The sequence below is a fragment of the Lactuca serriola genome, chromosome 4 (assembly GCF_051521515.1).
Source record: "Lactuca serriola cultivar US96UC23 chromosome 4, Lser_US96UC23_V15, whole genome shotgun sequence".
NCBI classification, from domain to species: domain Eukaryota; kingdom Viridiplantae; phylum Streptophyta; class Magnoliopsida; order Asterales; family Asteraceae; genus Lactuca; species Lactuca serriola.
Genome location: NC_136411.1, coordinates 361,524,906 through 361,544,306, shown reverse-complemented (window position 1 = coordinate 361,544,306; position 19,401 = coordinate 361,524,906). Strand labels below are relative to the sequence as shown.

The window sequence follows — 19,401 nt, the reverse complement described above, 5'->3', positions numbered from 1 at the left end:
CAATTTTGGGCGAAGGAAGAAGGATTAGTGTCTTGGCAGAGCTCAGTGGGTGTTGTGGTATCTAGCGTTCGCAGGGCACGAAGGTGTGTTCCTGATTTGAAGGGATGGTATCATCGGCTGATACGTGGTTAATATGTGATGGTTGGCTTTGAGTAGTGGCAAGGATGCCACGTGAGAATAATCCATTTTAAGAGAGATGCTGAAGTAGGGTTTGTAAGAGCATGAGTTAATTGAGAAATCAGAGTCTGCAGTGCAAGGGGTTTGTTCTGAAGCGTATACTGTAGTAGGCTTCGAGGACGAAGCCTAATTTAAGCGGGGGAGAGTTGTAACACCCCAAATTCCAGAGGTGCTATTGAAGGACTTAAAATGTAAATTAAGGAAAGGGACTCGACGAGTAGGCGTGCTTACTCGCCGAGTCGGATCGGGATTCTGTCGCGGGGTAAGTGGCCAACTCGCTGAGTCGGCGGCTTGGACTCGACGAGCTGGTGCTGAAGAGAGAAAACCCTAATTCCGGGGGTTTTTCCCTATATAAAGCACCTTATAACCCACCCTCAACCTCTTTGCTACCCTTTTGAGATCCAGAAACCCTAATTTTCGTTTGAGACTCCATTATTGAGGAGATTGGAGCTTGGAAGAGGAAATTGGTGGAAGGAGCTTGAGAAATTAGAGGCTAGCACCAAGGGGCTTGTGTAGATCTGGGATCTACATCAGTTTGGGCACATATCAGAGGTAAGGAGTCATTATCTTAAGCTATTTCCTTTTTGGTTCATCCTTGGTGGTTGATTTGGAGTTCCTTAGCTTGTTTGAGAACTATTTCGAGTTACAGGCTTAGATCTGAGGTTGCTACTTCAGATCTAGGCTTGTGATGGTCCAAAATGTCATAAAGCTTCTTTCTAAGAGTTATTGGTGAATCCCCTTTGTCTAAAAACCAAGCCCTAGAGTGTTTTGGGCCTATATCTCTTTGGTTTTACATAAAGTTTGCAGCTTTATGTGAGGGTTAGACTGTAGAAGAGTGGATCTATGGATTGGAGCCCCTGCATGGCTCGAAAAGTCACATGGGTGTACTTGACGAGTAGTATGAACATGTGCATGGACTCGGCGAGTTGGAAGAACAACTCGGTGAGTCTGTTGAAGATTGCCTTGGACTCGACGAGTCTGGTCGCAGAACCCAACCTCTTTTGGTTAAAGCTGTGGATTAGTGACTCGGTTGGGGACTCAGTGAGTTGGACATGATGGAATTCCAAAATCGTTGAACTCGACGAGTTGAGTCGTGTTAGGGGAGCTTCTGAGTATAAGAACTCGACGAGTCGACGGGTCGACTCGGCGAGTAGAGTCAACCAGGAAGGTTGACTTTGACTTTGACCAGTTTGACTTCCAAGGGTATTTTGGTAATTTCAGTATTTATGGATATGGTTCTTTGATAGTGTTCTGTGGTGAAGTTCGTGTCGATGTTCGGAGCAGCTTGGTCTTATCTCTTCAGTCGGAAATTGCAGGTGAGTTATCCTCACTATATCGACAGGGTCTACGGCACCAAGGCCGACCTTTTAACGGATGGAAATCTGGGTATTGTTTGTTATGTTATTGCTTTGCTAGATCTGCATCCTGGTATTTAGGATGATGTTATGTTAGTGACCTGGTTAAGGTCGGTACTCGGTATATAGGGTAATGTTATGGTAGTGACCGGTTAGGTCGGAATCCTGGTTAGGATGTTCATATGCTATGTGATCTGTTAGACTGTTTGTCTGGTTAAGGATTTGTTATGTGATTAATTGTTTTATGTGCACATGGTTGTTTGACGAGGGTTGGGTTGAGGCGGGTCCTGCTTTGTGCTGTAGGCCAACATACCTAGGGCAAACCGAATATTCCGAAGGCCCAACGAGTGGTCCGGATAGGCTGAAGGCCCCAAGAGAGCGGACCAGACGTGCCGAGGCTCGGAGAGTGGACCAGGCCGACTGAAGGCCTGGTGTGGGCAGACCAGTCATACTGTAGATTGAGAGAGTGGAACAGGTGGATTGAAGGCCCGGTGCGGGCGAACCAATCACACTGTAGACTCGATGTACATGGCTAGACTCGGAGGGTGGACCAGGTGGACTAAAGGCCCGGTGCCGGCGGACCAGTTACACAGTAGACTCGATGTGCATGGCTGTTCTATTTGTGATATGTTATGAGTATGTTTTTGTGTGGTTGGTATTTTGGGGGTAACTCACTAAGCTTTCGGGCTTACAGTTCTGTGTTTTGTTTCAGGTACTTCAGGAGATCTGGCAAGGCAAAGGCGTGATCGTACCGCTCCTCATGTTTTATGATTTATGTGATATGGTTTTGGGGGATACTCTGATGTTTAAACTATTTTGAAAACAAAATGTATGAACTTAATGGTTTTTGAATGAATTAAAATGTTTTAATTTGGCTTAAATTTTATGGGTGTTACAATCTAACTAAGGGACTAACCATACATTGGAATTGAAACGACAAAAACCAACCATGCAAAAAAAAGGAACGAAAACGAAAAATCTAGAAAACCACATGTATTTTTTCTTATAATCATAAATCACAGTTTTACTAAAAGAAAGACAAAAATTATGAATTTGGTCTCTGAGATATTCAAAAAACTTTGGATAGGGTCTAAAAGTTTCCAAGTTGCATGGATAGTCCAAAATCAAGAATTTCCTTTGGTTTTGGTCCCTGGAGAATTTGAAAGGACTCTTTTACCCTTTTGATTTGTTTTTTCTATTTTCTTTATTAACTAAAAGTATTTAAATATTTAGAAAATAAAAAAAAATAATATCCTACCCCACCCCACCTTACCACTCCACCGATAACCCCATCTCTCTCTCTCTCATATATATATATATATATATATATATATATATATATATATATATATATATATATATATATATATATATATATATATAAACAAACATAGAACACAAATCCCACCGTCATAAAAATAACCAAAAATCGACTTCATCCTGAAATACCAGGAGAAAACCCTAAATTGGTGGTGGTAGGTTTAAATTTAAGAGACAATTGAAGCCCTTCTTGGTTATTTTATTTATTTTTCGGCTGTTGAGGGAGCTGTTGCTGCTTCTCTATGTCATCACCGACAACTGAAAGGGGAGGAGGAGAAGATGAGTTGTTGTTGTTGTGTACTATGGTTAGAGGTGTGGCTGCGGTGGTGGTCGTTTGTTGATGTTGACGGCGATGGAAGAGGATGGAGCAGTGGAGCTCAGCCAATAAAACCAAGACGAAGCCAAGAACCACAACAAGACAAACCACAAGGACTAGGGTTAACCGCATCATCAAATTGGATGCACCCATCATCATTTTTCACACCGTGTATGTGAAAGAATGTGAGAATGGGGAGTATTACCGTTCAATACTATGGTAATAAATTGTAGACTCAAGGTTTTGACGGGAAAATGGTGGTGGGGTAAACCCAGAGAAGGAATCTTGATTCTTTTAAGGTTACGGGGATTGTTGAGGGGAATACAGTCCGATCATTAAGACATTTTTGTGAAAATGTCATGATGATAATTATAAGCTGTAAGAAAGAAGAAATTTGTATAGATCTTACATATCCAAGATTCAATCAATGGAGTCGGAGAACCGTGAATTAGAATTCATGGATAGTACAGTTCCAGGTTTAGCAAATCTTGGTTTTTTTAAACAATCTTCATATTGTTATTTTTATGTGTGTTTCTTCAATTTCAATTTTGACTTAGTGAACAAAAACACAGGTGTAAATCATGGTTTTCTTCTTATTTTAATTTCAATTTTGGTTGTATGTGTTTGTCTCTTCAATTTCAGTTTGATTTTATTTTTGGTTATGTATTTGTGTTCCTCTTGATTTCGATTTGAAGGGCTTCAATGGTTTCAATGTAGTTGTTTGAAAGACGTGTGTATATATGAGAGAGAGAGAGAGAGAGAGAGAGAGAGAGAGAGAGAGAGAGAGAGAGAGAGAGAGAGAGAGAGAGAGAGATTATTTTCTAAATATTTAAATATCTAAGTTAATAAAGAAAATAAAAAAAACAAATGAAAATATTGAAAGAGTCATTTCAAATTGTTTATGGATCAAAACCAAAAAAATTTCTTGATTTTGGTCTATTCATTCAAGTTGAAATTTATTAAAGATTATCCAAAGTTTTTTTCTGAAAACCATTAATTTTGTATTTTTGTCTAAAAGAAAAAATAAATAGTTTGTATCTCATGCAGATATATAAATTATTAGGTTTCATATTTGCAGAAGCGCCTCGAACTCAATGACTCACCATTTCCCTCCTTCCTCAGTTTCGCTCGCTGTTTAATTTAACTTCCAATAAAAACACCAATTTTCCGATTAAACTAATGGACTCTACTTCCTACTCCGGCGTCATTTCCAAGGCTAATCTCACAATCGTTTCGCTTGTTTTCACAACCGTAGCCTTGCAACTCCTCACTGTCAACTGCGCCACCGCCGGAATATCCAAAACCAGCATCGTCACTGTTCTTAGCATCGACGGCGGCGGCGTCCGTGGCATTATTCCGGCGACCATACTTTCATTTCTCGAATCCAAGCTTCAGGTATACATGTTTATTAGTTAGATCCGATGAACATACAAAAGAATTTTACAATCGAGCTGTCTTTTATGTATATTTTCTCCGGCAGGAAATCGATGGACCTGAGGCACGAATTGCGGATTACTTTGATGTCATCGCCGGAACAAGTACCGGAGGATTGATGACGGCGATGCTTGCTGTTCCCGGTGATGATAATCGTCCTCTCTACTCTGCAAATGATATTAGTAACTTTTACTTTTATCATTCACCAAGGATTTTTCCTCTAATAAGGTAAATCGTTTAATTAATTAAACCCTTCAATAAAAATGGTTGTTTGTTTATTAATTATCAATTTTGAATTATTTAGTGGGATATAATACAAAATCATGGTTATTTAGTGGGATATATATATATATATATATATATATATATATATATATATATATATATATATATATATATATATATATATATGTGTGTGTGTGTGTGTGAAAGATAAAATGTTGGGGATAATTGTAAATAAACGTGTGTTGGAATAGTGTAAACATGCACGTGAATGTGAATTGTCCCGTTGCTTAAAATTATTAGACTGGTGGAGTGCTACTGCAGCTTGGTACTCACGGAGTAATAATATCAATTTATTGTCTTATTTTGTTGTTTTGTAATTGAGTAATGGAACTTTTTATATGAATAATAATTAAGTTGGGTTTGTAAAGTTTTTTTTTTTTTTTTTTTTTTTGCTTCAAGTATAACTTCAAAAGGGCCAAATATAAAAATACTACATATTTATGTTCTTTTAATCAATTATTTTGGCCAATTTTTATTTATAAAAACCAATGTAGAGTTATTTCTATAAAAATTAAGCACCGTAGTTTTTTTTGGTTTAATCACTATAATAATTTTTTTTTTCTAGTTTAACTATTTAAAGATTAGTTTTTTTTTTTCTTTTCAAAAAAACTACTTAGAATTTTTACGATATTAAATAGCAAAAAAAAACAATTGGAACTTTTTTTTTGGTTAAAGATGTTTTTATTTATAAAAAAAAAAACTCGAAAGTTTTAATGGTTAAGTAATAAAAAAGTTTCTTTCTAGTGGGCAAATTGAACATATTCCACACTATAACGTTTTCATATAATTCAAAATGGATTTTTTTTAAAAGAAAAACAAACTCTCAATGATTAAAAATAGAAAGAAAAAAATCTTTCAATAATTAAGCTGGAAAAAAACCAAAATCTATTGGTTTTAACATAATTCGGCCAACTTTTATCTATTAATTTTAATATAACTTTTTATTCATTTAACGACAAAAATCAAATAGTGACAAAAAGTACATTTAACAAGCTCACTCTTTTTCATGCATCATGTCGACAAACAATTTCACATCCATTTTTATTAGATAGAGTTGATCAAATATCATCGAGAAGACATGTTGCTAGCTTCAGCATCTTGTAACATGTACAAAAAGACAACTTTATGCTATTTTTTTTTTCTAAATTAAAACAATTTACATTTGTAATCATTATTTTTGCATGATTAATTTTCAACGTCCATCCCATATTATATTATGACAAAAAATTTGATCAACTTGCAACTTTGATCATGAAATCAGCCGCATCAAGTTCTTAAATGCTGTCGCAAATTTCTTTGGAGGAGTCGTCGGACCAAAATACGACGGCGAATATCTCCGATCAATAACCAGACAGATATTGGGAAACACAACTCTCAAACAAACGATAACAGACGTAATCATACCAACTTTCGACATCAAACGCCTTCAGCCGACGATCTTCACCACCGACGATGTAATCTCCGATCATCTCTTACTCTCTACATTTCTGATGATTTATCAACAATCTGTAATTGTTTCGTTGATTTGTTCAGGCAAAAGAGTTCGCCTGGAAAGATGCTTTTCTATCGGACGTATGCATAAGCACCTCCGCCGCTCCGACGTATTTCCCGCCTCACTATTTCGAGACCACAGACGCCGAAGGAGCTACGCGTACATTCGATCTGATCGACGGCGGGGTTGCAGCAAACAATCCGGTAAGTTCAATAGTATTTAAAAAAGTCGAAATTAAACTCGTTGAATTAAAAGTCAAAACATGGATGAATCGGAATCATTGTGTAAATGGCGATTTACAGACGCAAGTAGCGATAACGCATATCATGAAGGAAGTGATGATCGGAAAACACAAGTTCTCCGATCTGGAGTCCGTCGACGGCAGGAGGATGCTTGTGCTTTCGCTTGGCACCGGGATGCCGAAACGCTCCGAGAAATATAATTCCAGGAGAGCTTCACGATGGGGTTTGGTGAATTGGGTGTTCGACAATGGTTCTTCTCCCATAATTGATATCTTCATGGATGCAAGCTCTGATATGGTCGATATTCATGTCTCCACTCTCTTCAGATCCCTCAATGCTGAAAAGAATTATCTACGCATTCAGGTATGTGCGTCTTAAAGACATAAAACACTTCTTTGCCACGTCAACACTGAATTACACGTAAAATGACTTGATAAAAAACCAATTAACATGCAAATTAATCATGATATTTGTTGATATAATGCAATGTTTTAAAAATCGGTTTTTTGTAGTACCGGTTTGGTGATGGATTTCTGTTTCAACCGGTTCGATTATTGATATAATCAAACTTTTTTGCTACATTTAACAAAGTGTGCGTTGACCTTCGAGTTATACTCCGAAGCGTTCAATTTTCTTACCAAAAGGGGTTTTTTAACGGGCTAAGTAAATTCAACTATATATATAAACTTAATAAACCGGTTCAAACGGTTTTTTAACGCATCTATTACACTAGATCAATCCGATTTTTGAAGAAACCGTCTGATTCGATTCGGTATAAAAATTGACATAAAATCGGTCCTTACTTCTCGGTCCAACCTGGTCAACCGGTTGCTTCGAACCGGCTATTAAAACATTGCTATGATATTGTAAGGGTGGAGGGAGAAATTTCATCCCAACTCATTCAACAACTTGCTCTCATGTCACCTTCATATTAATTTTTTTATTTTGTTTTTATTTTTATGTTTTCCAACTCACAACAAATGAAACTCTGTCTTTTCCAACACAATCAACACACTTACATTATCACTATTTTTTATTTAACTAAATTACAGAATATAAAATAAAATAAAACATATCATTATTTTTTTCTATAAAAATAATCTTTTTGCTAATTTATAGCGAAAGAAAAATTTTAAAATAATATTAAAAATAAACTTTAATTAAAAAATGACACTAAAAATAAAAAAATACACGATAATTATAAAACATGATAAATAAAAAAACACTTTTAAAAAAGACAACATAATTAAAATCATAAAACGACAATTAAAATTAACTAGTTATTTAAAGTTGAAATGTAAGCATGTTCAATGTAATCAATAAGGTTATATCGAACCTGATGGTGAGTTTCAGCATTGCGCAATTCATGTATTATTTATGGGTCATTAACATCGTCGGGGGAGGGCGTCGGGCGGATGCACAGGAGATATCACAACACCTTCATCTTTCAATATCATATTACGTAGTATAATACAAATATACATTATATCCCTTATTCTCTTCTCCGACATAGCCCATGCATACATTTTTAATATGTCTTAACGTCCTTTAAAGACCCTAAAAGCACGTTCTATGTCATTTCTGGTTGATTCTTGTGGCACCTTGAACTGTTTCTTTTTGTCAGTTACTAGATGTGGATATGTCTTTACAAATACAACCCATCTTGAATATATTCCATCTGCAAGATAGTAACTATGATTGTAGTGTTCATCATTCAGATAAAAAAGAACAATCGGGTCCTATTACATGATATTTCTCATCAAACATTAGTGATTGGTAAAGGACGTTCAGATCATCACTCGAACCGCCTACACTATATAATGAACGTCAAAATTATAAATCTTGTGATGTCACCTTATCTAGTATCATTGTTGGATATGGATGGTCACCTCACCTGTATTGGCCTCTCAATTCTGTTGGACAATTCCTCAAACTCCGGTGTGTACAGTCAATGCTACCAAGCATTCCAAGGAATCTATGTCTAGTTGCATGTGCTTCATATAAAAGTTGAATGTCAGTGTATGTTGGACGACGTAAATATTCAGGCTTATACATTTGGACAACACCATAGCAAACGTTTTTGTGACATCCCCATTTTCACGGCCAAAAAAGACCGATGTTGTTTATGCTTTATAAAAATCAGAGTACTTCATTTTATAAAAAATGTTGCGGAATTTGTTCCCAGAAAAACATGGTAAATACGTTATTAAAACATTTTCGAAGAAACGTATTTATTTCATTTTAAAACGTTTGGGATGTCATCGTTAATACAGAAACATAAGCATAAACAGAACTTAAAATTATTTACACTAGTGATCTACATCTCTTTAAATCTCTCAGTGTAATGTCACTTCATATCAACACCTGTGATATAAATAAACTGAGTGGGTCAGGTTGGGAAACCTGGTGAGTACATAGGGTTTTCAACCCACAATAATATAATTATTATGTTTAAACAATCAAACAATCAACCCAATTACCCATCCCCATTATCTTCTTTATTCTTAAGGATCTACCCTAAGAATCAGCTATTTCTCATTCATTCATTCCTAAGGATCATCCTAGGGAAACAACATGAAGTCCATTGTTGCCAATGACACATTGGTCAAGCGCAGCTGCTAATATTGTCACTTAGGCTCAGCTGCCAGAATTAGGACATTTTCTATGAGGCGCTTCTGCCGGTATTGACCTTTAAACACTACTGTCATGGTCATAAGGCTCCCTATTAGGCGCAGCTGCCGATACTATCCTTGGAGCGCAGCTGCTAGGACGTTTACCGTAGATCTAAATCATCTACGGGTTGTGGCGCAGCTGCCAGTGCTCATCTATAGGGTACTAGGTCCACTGCTGCCAATGTATACCTATAGGGCACTAGGTCCGTACTACTAATGTCCCTCTATTTCAGCTTTTATCCATCATCATTCATCTACCCATGTTTTACCCAACATATCTTGTAGATATAAAATACTTTATACAGTTTACATCATTTAAAACATGTATAAAAATCTTTCATTAGCATAGACAGCAAGTATTTAGACAATATGCACACATAGCACGTAAATTTATAATAAAATACTTCATATCTATGTGTAAGATGAAAGAGACCATGCACTCACCTGATTAGGTGGTGATTCCGAACTCAGACAGCACTTCGTTATCTCAAAACAATTTTCCTCGACAAAACCTAGTATCAATACCACTAGGGTTTAGTTTTTAACGTTAACCACGACTAATTAATAGTCTAGCTATTATTACTATTATATAAGCGTTAAATAACACTCAATATAACTCATAATAATAGCCCAAATAATTATTTTAAGGTCCTAATAATGTTACTATAATTAAATAAAATCTATATTAAATATAGTATAGGCGTAGCTCACTTACAGCGAGTTTTTATTAAAAACCGGGCTTCGCTGGAGCAGCGTTTCCAAGCCGAAAGCTTTTCTGCTCGGAGCCGTCGGGCGCTCCGGGGATTTCTTCTCGTGCTAGGGAGGTTCCGTAGACTTGGGAGGGGTTTAGGGAGGCTAGAGAGAAGTTAGAGAGAGAAAGAGAGGCTTATGGTGTGAAGAAAATATGAGGAGTTCACCCTTGTATTTATAGGAGTTTTATAGTAAAGTAGTCTCTAAGCTTCGTCCGTAACTTTTGCATACGAGCTCCGTTTTTGTCTGTCTTTTTACCGTTGAGTTCCTATTAATGAGATCTTCAACTTTCATTTAGACCTCGTTGGCTAATTCTCATTCTATCTCGGATTTACAAAACTGTATCGAATTCGCCGCGCTCGAAAAGTAGAGACTAAGCTTCGTCCATAACTTTCGCATACGAGTTCCATTTTTGTCTGTCTTTTTACCGTTGAGTTCCTATTAATGAGATCTTCAACTCTCATTTAGACCTCGTTGGCTAATTCTCATTCTATCTCGTATTTACAAAACTGTATCGAATTCGCCGCGCTCGAAAAGTAGGGACTAAGCTTCATCCATAACTTTTGCATACGAGCTCTATTATCGACGTTCTTTATATCCACGTGTTGGTATTTATGAGTACTACAACTTTCATTCAGATCCCGTCGGCTAAAAATCGACCGATCTAAAATTCAGATTTCGGGCTGTGCACTGCTATGCTAAATCTTAGAAAAATCATAACTTCCTCATACGAAGTCAGATTTGGGCGTTCTTTTTATTGATGTTCTTAGTTTAACATATTCTACGACTTTCGTTTAGATCGCTAAGGCTAAATCTCGCTCTATCATAAATTCACTATTTACGTTTCCCGGTATCGTGCCGGTTCCGTCGCGAAACTTCAACGGGTCATAACTTCTTCGTTATAACTCGGTTTTCGGCGTTCTTTATATGTACGAAAACCTTGTAACATACTCTACAACTTGGTTAAGATTATTTATTCTAAATAATCTTTTGTCGAAAAGTCGTTTTCGACCCCTATTGCCTCTAATTTGACTAGCCCATATTTGCGGGCGTTACAGTTTTGAAGAGTTTCACAAGAAGTTCTTTCTGACATATTTAGATACTCATCTAACGAGTCTGGGTTATATCCCTTCGCTACTTGACGTATTATTGATGTACGTTTTTGTAGAGCGTTAAAACTTCAATGATTTGTTGCATCGAATGTTATTTGAAAATATGGATAATTCATCTCCAGGTCACCAACAAGTTGCATAAACAATACTTTGCTCATATCGAACCTTCTATTGAATTGCTCATTAGCATAGGTTGAATCATCCACAAAGTAATGTCAGTTTAGTAGTTGTTCAGCCTCCAACCGATATCTTTGGATTATGTTTATCCTTTGAATGTTGCTTGAACTAGCATTGTTCTGAAGTAGATGTTGTGTAGTACGAGATAATGCATGTAACAAATTGTCATTGATAAGCTCATCGCCAGATGATGAACTATAGTAATTATCTTCATTTACTATTTTCCGAACGTTTGAATTCATTTTGCATAGAGATAAAAGATAGAGAGAAAAATAGATTTCAGAGGTATGTATAGAGAGAAAATATAGTAATTATGAAGGATATATATATATATATATATATATATATATATATATATATATATATATATATATAAAGTTACATATAGAGAATCTTTTGAAGAAGATAAAGGAAAAAAAAGGAAGAATAAAAAGATAAAAAAAAGATCATCTAAAAGATAAAGATAAAACATTTTGAATTCTACGGGTTCTACAACTCTCAACCATATTTAATTGCAATTTGTCATTTCTTTTCAAGCACCATAAGTAAAATACCTTCATTCAAATGATCACGCAGTTGAAGAAAATACTGCATATGTTGGTTCTCTATCTCCTACTCCAACAGTTGAGCTTTCTACTTTTCATTACCTTAAAAATGCATAAATTTTCTTCTAGATACTGTTGTCCTTGTTCCACCTCTGTTCTGGTTGTAGTGTTGATGCCGAGAATTTCGTTGACTAGATCAAATATTTCATTTTGTATTGACGATGTCGATGACACTTTATTTTCTCTTCTTTTTTCTCTAAGGCGGTGAGTTTTAGACATTAAACAACTGTTGTTGTTGGAGGAATCTTGGAGGATATTGTGCATCGAAAGATATTGTGTAGGCGTCAGATGAAAATATTTTGGTTCGTTTTGAAGAAGAAGACAAGGAGTCTTCACCAGATTTTTTAACCAATGCCCATTTTACGTGGTCTTTCAACCACTCCTAAGCTTTTTCATGAGGAAAAGCTTTATGATTACTAGTCATTCGATACTCGCTTTGTGTATCTTTTAAAACATCAACCGCAAATCTCCTACTAGCTAGACTGTTCATCCTACGGTTGTAGATATAGTTAAAATATGTACATTTCTTTTGAAGGTTTTTCCATTTAGAGTTTACTTGGCGCCGTGATCAATCTGAACCTCCCAGTAGGACATTAAAATGCTCTAGAATACATCTGACCTTTTTTGATTTTCTCGTTTTTTATCTTTAGAAACATCGACATATGCCCAAACCAAAGCCAAATTTTCACATTCCACCCATTTCTTTGATTTCTAGCACCTTATATAATTGCGTTTTTTTTTCCGGTAACGGGTGGCAATTCTTCGCTGGCTTGTTTGTCATCTTCTTCGTCTCTTTTAGAAACCGGGTCGTCACTAGAACTGTTAGATTCCACGTTCTAAGAATCATGCAACTGGAAAGTCTCAAGATGAGAAGATTTGAATTGGGTTTTTGGAATACTTTGAGAAAACTGCATAAAGGGATTATAACCCAAATTTTCCTCTGAAAGAGTAAATGTGTTGTAAGATTGTTGCACTTGGAAATAATGTTGTGGATAGTTTCAGTTTTTTTGGTAGTTTTGGTATTGTTGATAGTTTGAGTTTTGAAATCTTGGAAAAGAAAATGGAATATCTTGACTTGAACCACATTGCATGGATTTACATCTTTGGCTATAACTTACTTTGCTTTGCCTCTGAATGTATTAAAGGTAACCGAAGCGGAAAGTATTTTTAGAGAAATTTATATAGAATTGACTAAAGTGGGATATGTTGATAAATATATAAAAATAAATAAATAAAACAAAAAGACAACTTTGATCTTCATGGGTTGCATGAAAATTCGAGCAAGATAATTTATTCGCCTACCTTTTCTGTTTTCATGCAACCTGTAAAGACCAAAACTGCCTTTTATTTTTTTTTTGTTGTATAATTTTGTATATATTTATCAAGATATCCAATTTCACACAATTCTATATAAATTTCCATAAAAAACTTTCCGATTCAGTGAACTTCAATGGATTATTGAGACAAAGCTAAACAAATAGGTTCTATTCAAAGACATAAATCCACACAAGACGGTTCAAGTCAAGATATTCCGTTTTCTTCTAAAAGATTTCATAACCTAAACTATCAACAATACTAAAACTACTAACAAAACCAAAACTATCCACAACATTATTTCTCGGTGCAACAATCTTACAATGCATTTAGTCTTTTAGAGGAAAATCTAGGTAATAATCTATTTATGCAGTTTTATCAAAGGGTTCTAGAAACCTAATTCCAATCTCCTCATCCTGAGAATTTCTAGTTCCGTGATGCTCATAACGTAGAATATGACAGGTCTAATAACGACCTGAATGCCGAAAGAAACGAGGAAGACGACAAACAAGCCAACGAGGAGTTACAACCCATTATTAAGAAAAAAACACAACTATACAAAGCAACAAAAGTCAAAGAAATGGTTGGAGCTTGAAGAATTGGATTTGGTTAGGGCATATGTCATTGTTTTTGAAGATAAACATTATGGAAATCAACAAAGGTCGGATGTATTTTGGAAGCGGATTCTAGAGCATTTTAACGTTCAACTGGGAGGTTCAGATCGGTCATGTTGCCAAGTAAACTACAAATGGAAATACCTTCAAAAGAAATTTAATGATTACAACTTCATCTACAATCATACGATGAACAGTCTAGCTAGCGGGACATTTGAGGCTGAAGTATTAAAAGATACACAAAGTGAGGATTGTGAAGAATTGGCGTTGGTTAGGGCATATGTTATTGTTTGTGAAGATAAACAATGTGGAAATCAACATAGGTCAGATGCATTTTTGAAGCGGATTCTAGAGCATTTTAATTTTCAACTGGGAGGTTCGAATCGGTCAAGATGCCAAGTAAACTCCTAATGGAAGGACCTTCAAAAGAAATGTAATGATGACAACTTCATCTACAACCATATGATGAGCAGTCTATCTAGCGGGACATCTAAGGCCGAAGTATTAAAAGATACACAAAGTAAGGATCGTATGACTAGTAATCATAAAGCTTTTCCTCATGAAAAAGCTTCGGAGTGGTTGAAAGACCACATGAAATGGGAACTAGTTAAAAAAACTGGTGAAGAGTCCCCACCCCTTCTTCAAAATGAACCAAAACATTTTCATCGAACGAATACAACAACATCTTCCGATGCACAGTATCCTCCCAGATTCCCCCCCTTCCCCAACGACAGTCGTTCGATGTTGAAAACTCACCAACTCATAGAGAAAGAAAAGGAAAGAAAGTGACATCGACATCGTCAATACATAATGAAATATTTGATCTCATCATTGAGATTGCTGACATAAACATTGGAACAAGTACAAAGGTGGAACAGAGAGAACGATATGAGGAAGAAAAATTTCGCATTTTACATGCTAATGAAGAATAAAAAGCATAATTGTTGGAGCGCATGATAGAGAGCCAAGAAATGGAGTACTTTCTCCACCCATATGATAATTTGACTGGAGGTATTCAGTGCATGATGCTTGAAAAGAAACAAAAAATTACAACTAAATATGTTTCGGAGTTATAGAACCCATGAAATTCATAATTTCTATTTATCTTTTAGAGGATCTTTATCTTTCTCTTTTATCTTTTTTTTTTCTTTTTCAAAAGATTCTCTACATGTGTGTGTGTGTCTATATATATATATATATATATATATATATATATATATATATATATATATATATATATATATATATATATATATATATATATATATCCTTCATAATTACAATATTTTCTCTCTATACAAACCTCTGAAATACATTGTCTCTCTATCTTTTATCTTTATACAAAAATGAATCCAAACGTTCGAAAAATAATAATGGAAGATAATCAATATAAATCATCATCACATGATGAACTGATCAACGATAATTTGTTACATGCATTATCTCATACTATACAACAAATGTTTCAGAATAATTCTAGTTCAAGAAACATTTAAAGGAGACACACAATCCAAAGAGATTGTTTAGAGGCTGAAAAACTACTAATCGCACATTACTTTGCAGATGATTCAACCCATGTTAACGAACAATTCCACAAAAGGTTCCATATGAGAAAATGTTTGTTTATGCGACTTGTGGGTAACCTGGAGATGAATTATCCCTATTCTAAAAAAAGGATGCAACAAATCAAAGAAGTTTCGGTGAGCTACAAAAATGTATATGAACAATAAGTCAGTTAGCGAAGGGTTATAACCCAGACTCGTTAGATGGCAATCTAAATTCTTCACAAAGCACTTCTCGTGAAACTCTTCAAAACTTTTTCTATGGTGTTGCCCAAATGTATAAGCCTGAATATTTACACCGTCCAACATCCACTAACATTCAACTTTTGTATGAATCACATGCAACTATACATGGATTCCTTGGAATGCTTCGTAGCATTGACTATACACATTGGATTTGGAGGGCTTGTCCAATGGAATTGAGAGTCCAATACATGAGGGGTGACTATCCGTATCAAACAATGACACTAAAAGAGGTAACGTCACAAGATTTATGGTTATGACATGTATCTTATGGTGTAGGCGGTTTGAATAATGATTTGAATGTCCTCTACCAATCACCACTGTTTGATGATAAATATCAGGGAATAAGACCCGATTGTTCATTTTATCTGAATGGTGAACACTACAAGCATGGTTACTATCTTAAGGATGAAATATATTCATCATGGGCTATATTTGTAAAGACATATCCACATAGAATAACCGACAAAAAGAAACGGTTCAAGGTGGCACAAGAATCAATAAAAAAGGATGTAAAATATGCTTGTGGAGTCCTTAAAGGAAGTTGGGACATATTAAAAATGCCAGCATAAACTATGTCGGCGCTGAGAAAAAACAATATAATATACATTTGTATTATACTACAAAATATGATACTGAAAGATGAGGGTGCTGCAATATCTCTTGTGCATCAGCCCGAACCCCCCCCCCCCCCCCCCCCCCCACCCCCCAAACGACGAAGTCGATGTGTCATAAATATTGCATGAATTGCGCGATGTTGAAATCTACCACTAGCTTTGATCCGATCTTACTGATCACATTAAACATGCTTAAATTCCAACTTTGCATAACCAATTAATTTTAATTATCGTTTTAGGATTTTAATTATGTTGTCTTTTTTTAAGTGTGTGTTTTTAGTTATCGTGTATTTTTTATTTGTAATGTGAGTTTTTTTTTAATCAAACGTTATTTGTAATATTATTTTAGAATTTATTTGTTTTAAATTAACAAAAGTTTATTTTAAAAATAATCTTATGTTTTATTTTATTTTATATTTTCTAATTTAATTAAATAAAATTAGAGATTTGGCAAGTGAGTTGAGTAGGTTGGAAAATATAAGATTTCTATGTGAGTTGAATAGGTTGGAAAAGATAGGATTGTTTTAGGTTGAGAAAGATGAAAGAGAAAGAAGAAAGAAAAGCTGATGTTACAGTGAGTTGGGAGGGAACGATTTCCTCCACCCTAATAAGAAAAACAAATGGATAATATATTACTATTCTTGCATTTAACCCAATGAGAATTAGATAAACATTTAAGAGGTCCTGTTAGTTTCCTATTAAGTGCTATCCAGATAAATAACGCTCAAATAAATATTTAAGAAAACGATTACGCACCTAGAGAAATAGAAAAAATAAAAATTAAATAATAAACTAGGTCATTTTGTAAAATGTCCCAAATTATTTGGAAAAACCTCATTAAGATTTTCTTTATTAAACCGCAATATTCGCATAAGTCATGTCAATATTGAGTAAATTATATCAAAAAGAAAGCGTCATTACATTGCTAAAGTAAGGTCTTTCAAGCTTGAATGGTCGTATAATTGTGTATTTTTGAATTTTGGTAGGAAGACAACTTGATAGGAGACACGTCATCAATCGATATTGCGACAGATGAGAACATGAAGGCACTTGCAGATGTAGGAATAAAACTGTTGAATGAGAAGGTGTCAAGAGTAGATTTAGAAACCGGAATTTTTCAAGAAGTCGAAACAGAAGGGACAAATTCTGAAGCGTTGACACGGTTTGCCAGATTGCTTTGTGAGGAGCGAAAGCATCGCCAAAGTAAATAATTTGTACTATTTTGCTATCATAGTGTTGAACATAAGGTGGTTGTTTAATTATTTTGAACTCAAAGTAGTAGGGATTAGTGATGAGTTTACGGGGCTAGTCCTGAGGATTTAAAAATCCTCAAATTCGTTGGACGAGTCAGAAAAAATGGTCCTTATCGTTATTATAAGTTTTTATATACATATATAATATAATAAAAAATTGGGCCACAAGAAAAGTATTAGGCCCTATGCAACTGTCTACTTTGCCCTTCTCTGAAAGCCTCCGTGTGAGTTTGTATAATTAAAAATTCCTTTATTTTTTATTTTATTTATTTATTTTTTAATACAATCATGTAAATTTTTTGCATTCGATGGATTTGAGTAGACCTAACAATGGAGCGGATTTTGAACCTAATTTAATCCAAACCCTTAAGAATTATATGGGTTTGAAACATAGTTTTTGATCCATTTACCCGCTAACGATCCGTACCAGCTAACCCTTTTGTTAAAAGGGTCGGATGTGGATCATCACCGATCCGCTCCGTTTATAACCCGCCCCATATAAATTTTAGAATTATACATTTATATTTTATACCGCCTAAAGTTTACTTTTAATCTCAATCAAAAGTCTGAAGGGAAAAGGCTAAAGACCAAACTATTTTTACATAGGACTTGAGGACTCGACTTCTAGACTTCTAGTTTTCTACCAATAATCATGATGTAATATCATCTATATTTCATAAAGCAACCACCAATTTTATTTATAATTCAATAAAGTTATTTATCAACCAGGATAAAGTTTGCAGTTGCTATTCTCTATCAATGCGATCGACGGTCAAAAACTAATCAGAAGTTACTACAATAATGATTTCAATTCCAATTGAAAGTCGTTAAGTACGTAATGCGTTTTCTAAATCAACATATGTTTTATTTAATAAATGTTATTTTAAGAATTAAGTAAAATGCGTTTGATTATTCAAAAAACCTACAGGTTACGGGTCAGGTTTGGATATTTGTTGATTCGGTGGATAAGGGTTTGTATTTGATTATTCAAAACCATACAGGTTACAAAACGTGTTTGTGTCACACCCCAGGACCAGACGACGGAAATGTCCGCAGGCGGGTGACCTCATTGTGCAGTATCATAACAATTGAATATAAATGAAATAAAGTAATCCAAACATCAGATAACAAACTTACATTGTTTATACACTGTATTTGTCCATCAAATTTCACAAAAGAGACATAAGCAGAAAAATTCCAAACTACAGCTAAATAGTCCTGCATCCGTGTCCCATTTCACCTGCTTACTCGATCCCTGAGAATACAAGTCGTTTTAAAAAGCGTCAACTAAAAAGTTGGTAAGTTCATAAACATTTTTATATAAAATAGTTTCACACTTGTTTAAAATCGTTCTCATTGCATTTTCAGAAAATCCGATATATTCTATGAAATCGTTTGAAACCTTGCATGGAAAATCATGATATTTGTATGCATGTCGTTATTTTGGTTCATTGAGTAAGAAAGTTGACTTAATAATTTTACTGCTATAAAATATTGAATTTGCCCCAAACTTCTAAAAATAACAAAGAATCGTTTGAGAGTGTAATTTATATTGTTGAAAAGGTATACTACCCCTCCTATATAACATATACAACTATATTTTTTATTTTTCTTATAATATTTCATTCTATTTTAATATTGATGATTACATATTTTTTTATATTAGAGGGTGCATGGTATGGGATGAATGGTGGCAGATAATGGGGGCGGTATCTCCAGTACCATCAATGGTATTCTGTGAATGTGAGAGATGCACCAGTAAGAGTTTGACCGGATGATGAACACTCTCGATCCACTCATTCTCTCTGTGGGATCTCAATTTGTAATATATGTTTCAATAAATGAGTGGATTGATGATTCT

At 34.9% G+C, this 19,401-nt stretch overlaps 1 protein-coding gene across 4 annotated transcripts; it reads left to right on the top strand.

Annotated features, from left to right (window-relative positions):
* Nucleotides 1–4,221: 4,221 nt before the first annotated feature.
* LOC145097626 (patatin-like protein 2) lies at nt 4,222–19,347 on the top strand. 4 transcript variants are annotated; one of them, XM_079035231.1, is made up of 6 exons: nt 4,222–4,563; nt 4,649–4,830; nt 6,149–6,341; nt 6,421–6,582; nt 6,682–6,984; nt 19,207–19,347. In XM_079035231.1, the coding sequence occupies exons 1-6, from the start codon at nt 4,348–4,350 to the stop codon at nt 19,225–19,227; spliced, it is 1,077 nt and encodes a 358-aa protein (XP_078891357.1). In that variant the 5' UTR covers nt 4,222–4,347; the 3' UTR covers nt 19,228–19,347. The 4 variants fall into 4 exon arrangements, with proteins under 4 accessions (XP_078891357.1, XP_078891355.1, XP_078891356.1 ...); XM_079035229.1 differs by lacking the exon at nt 19,207–19,347 and adding an exon at nt 15,429–16,243; XM_079035230.1 differs by lacking the exon at nt 19,207–19,347 and adding an exon at nt 7,975–8,712.
* Nucleotides 19,348–19,401: the final 54 nt, after the last annotated feature.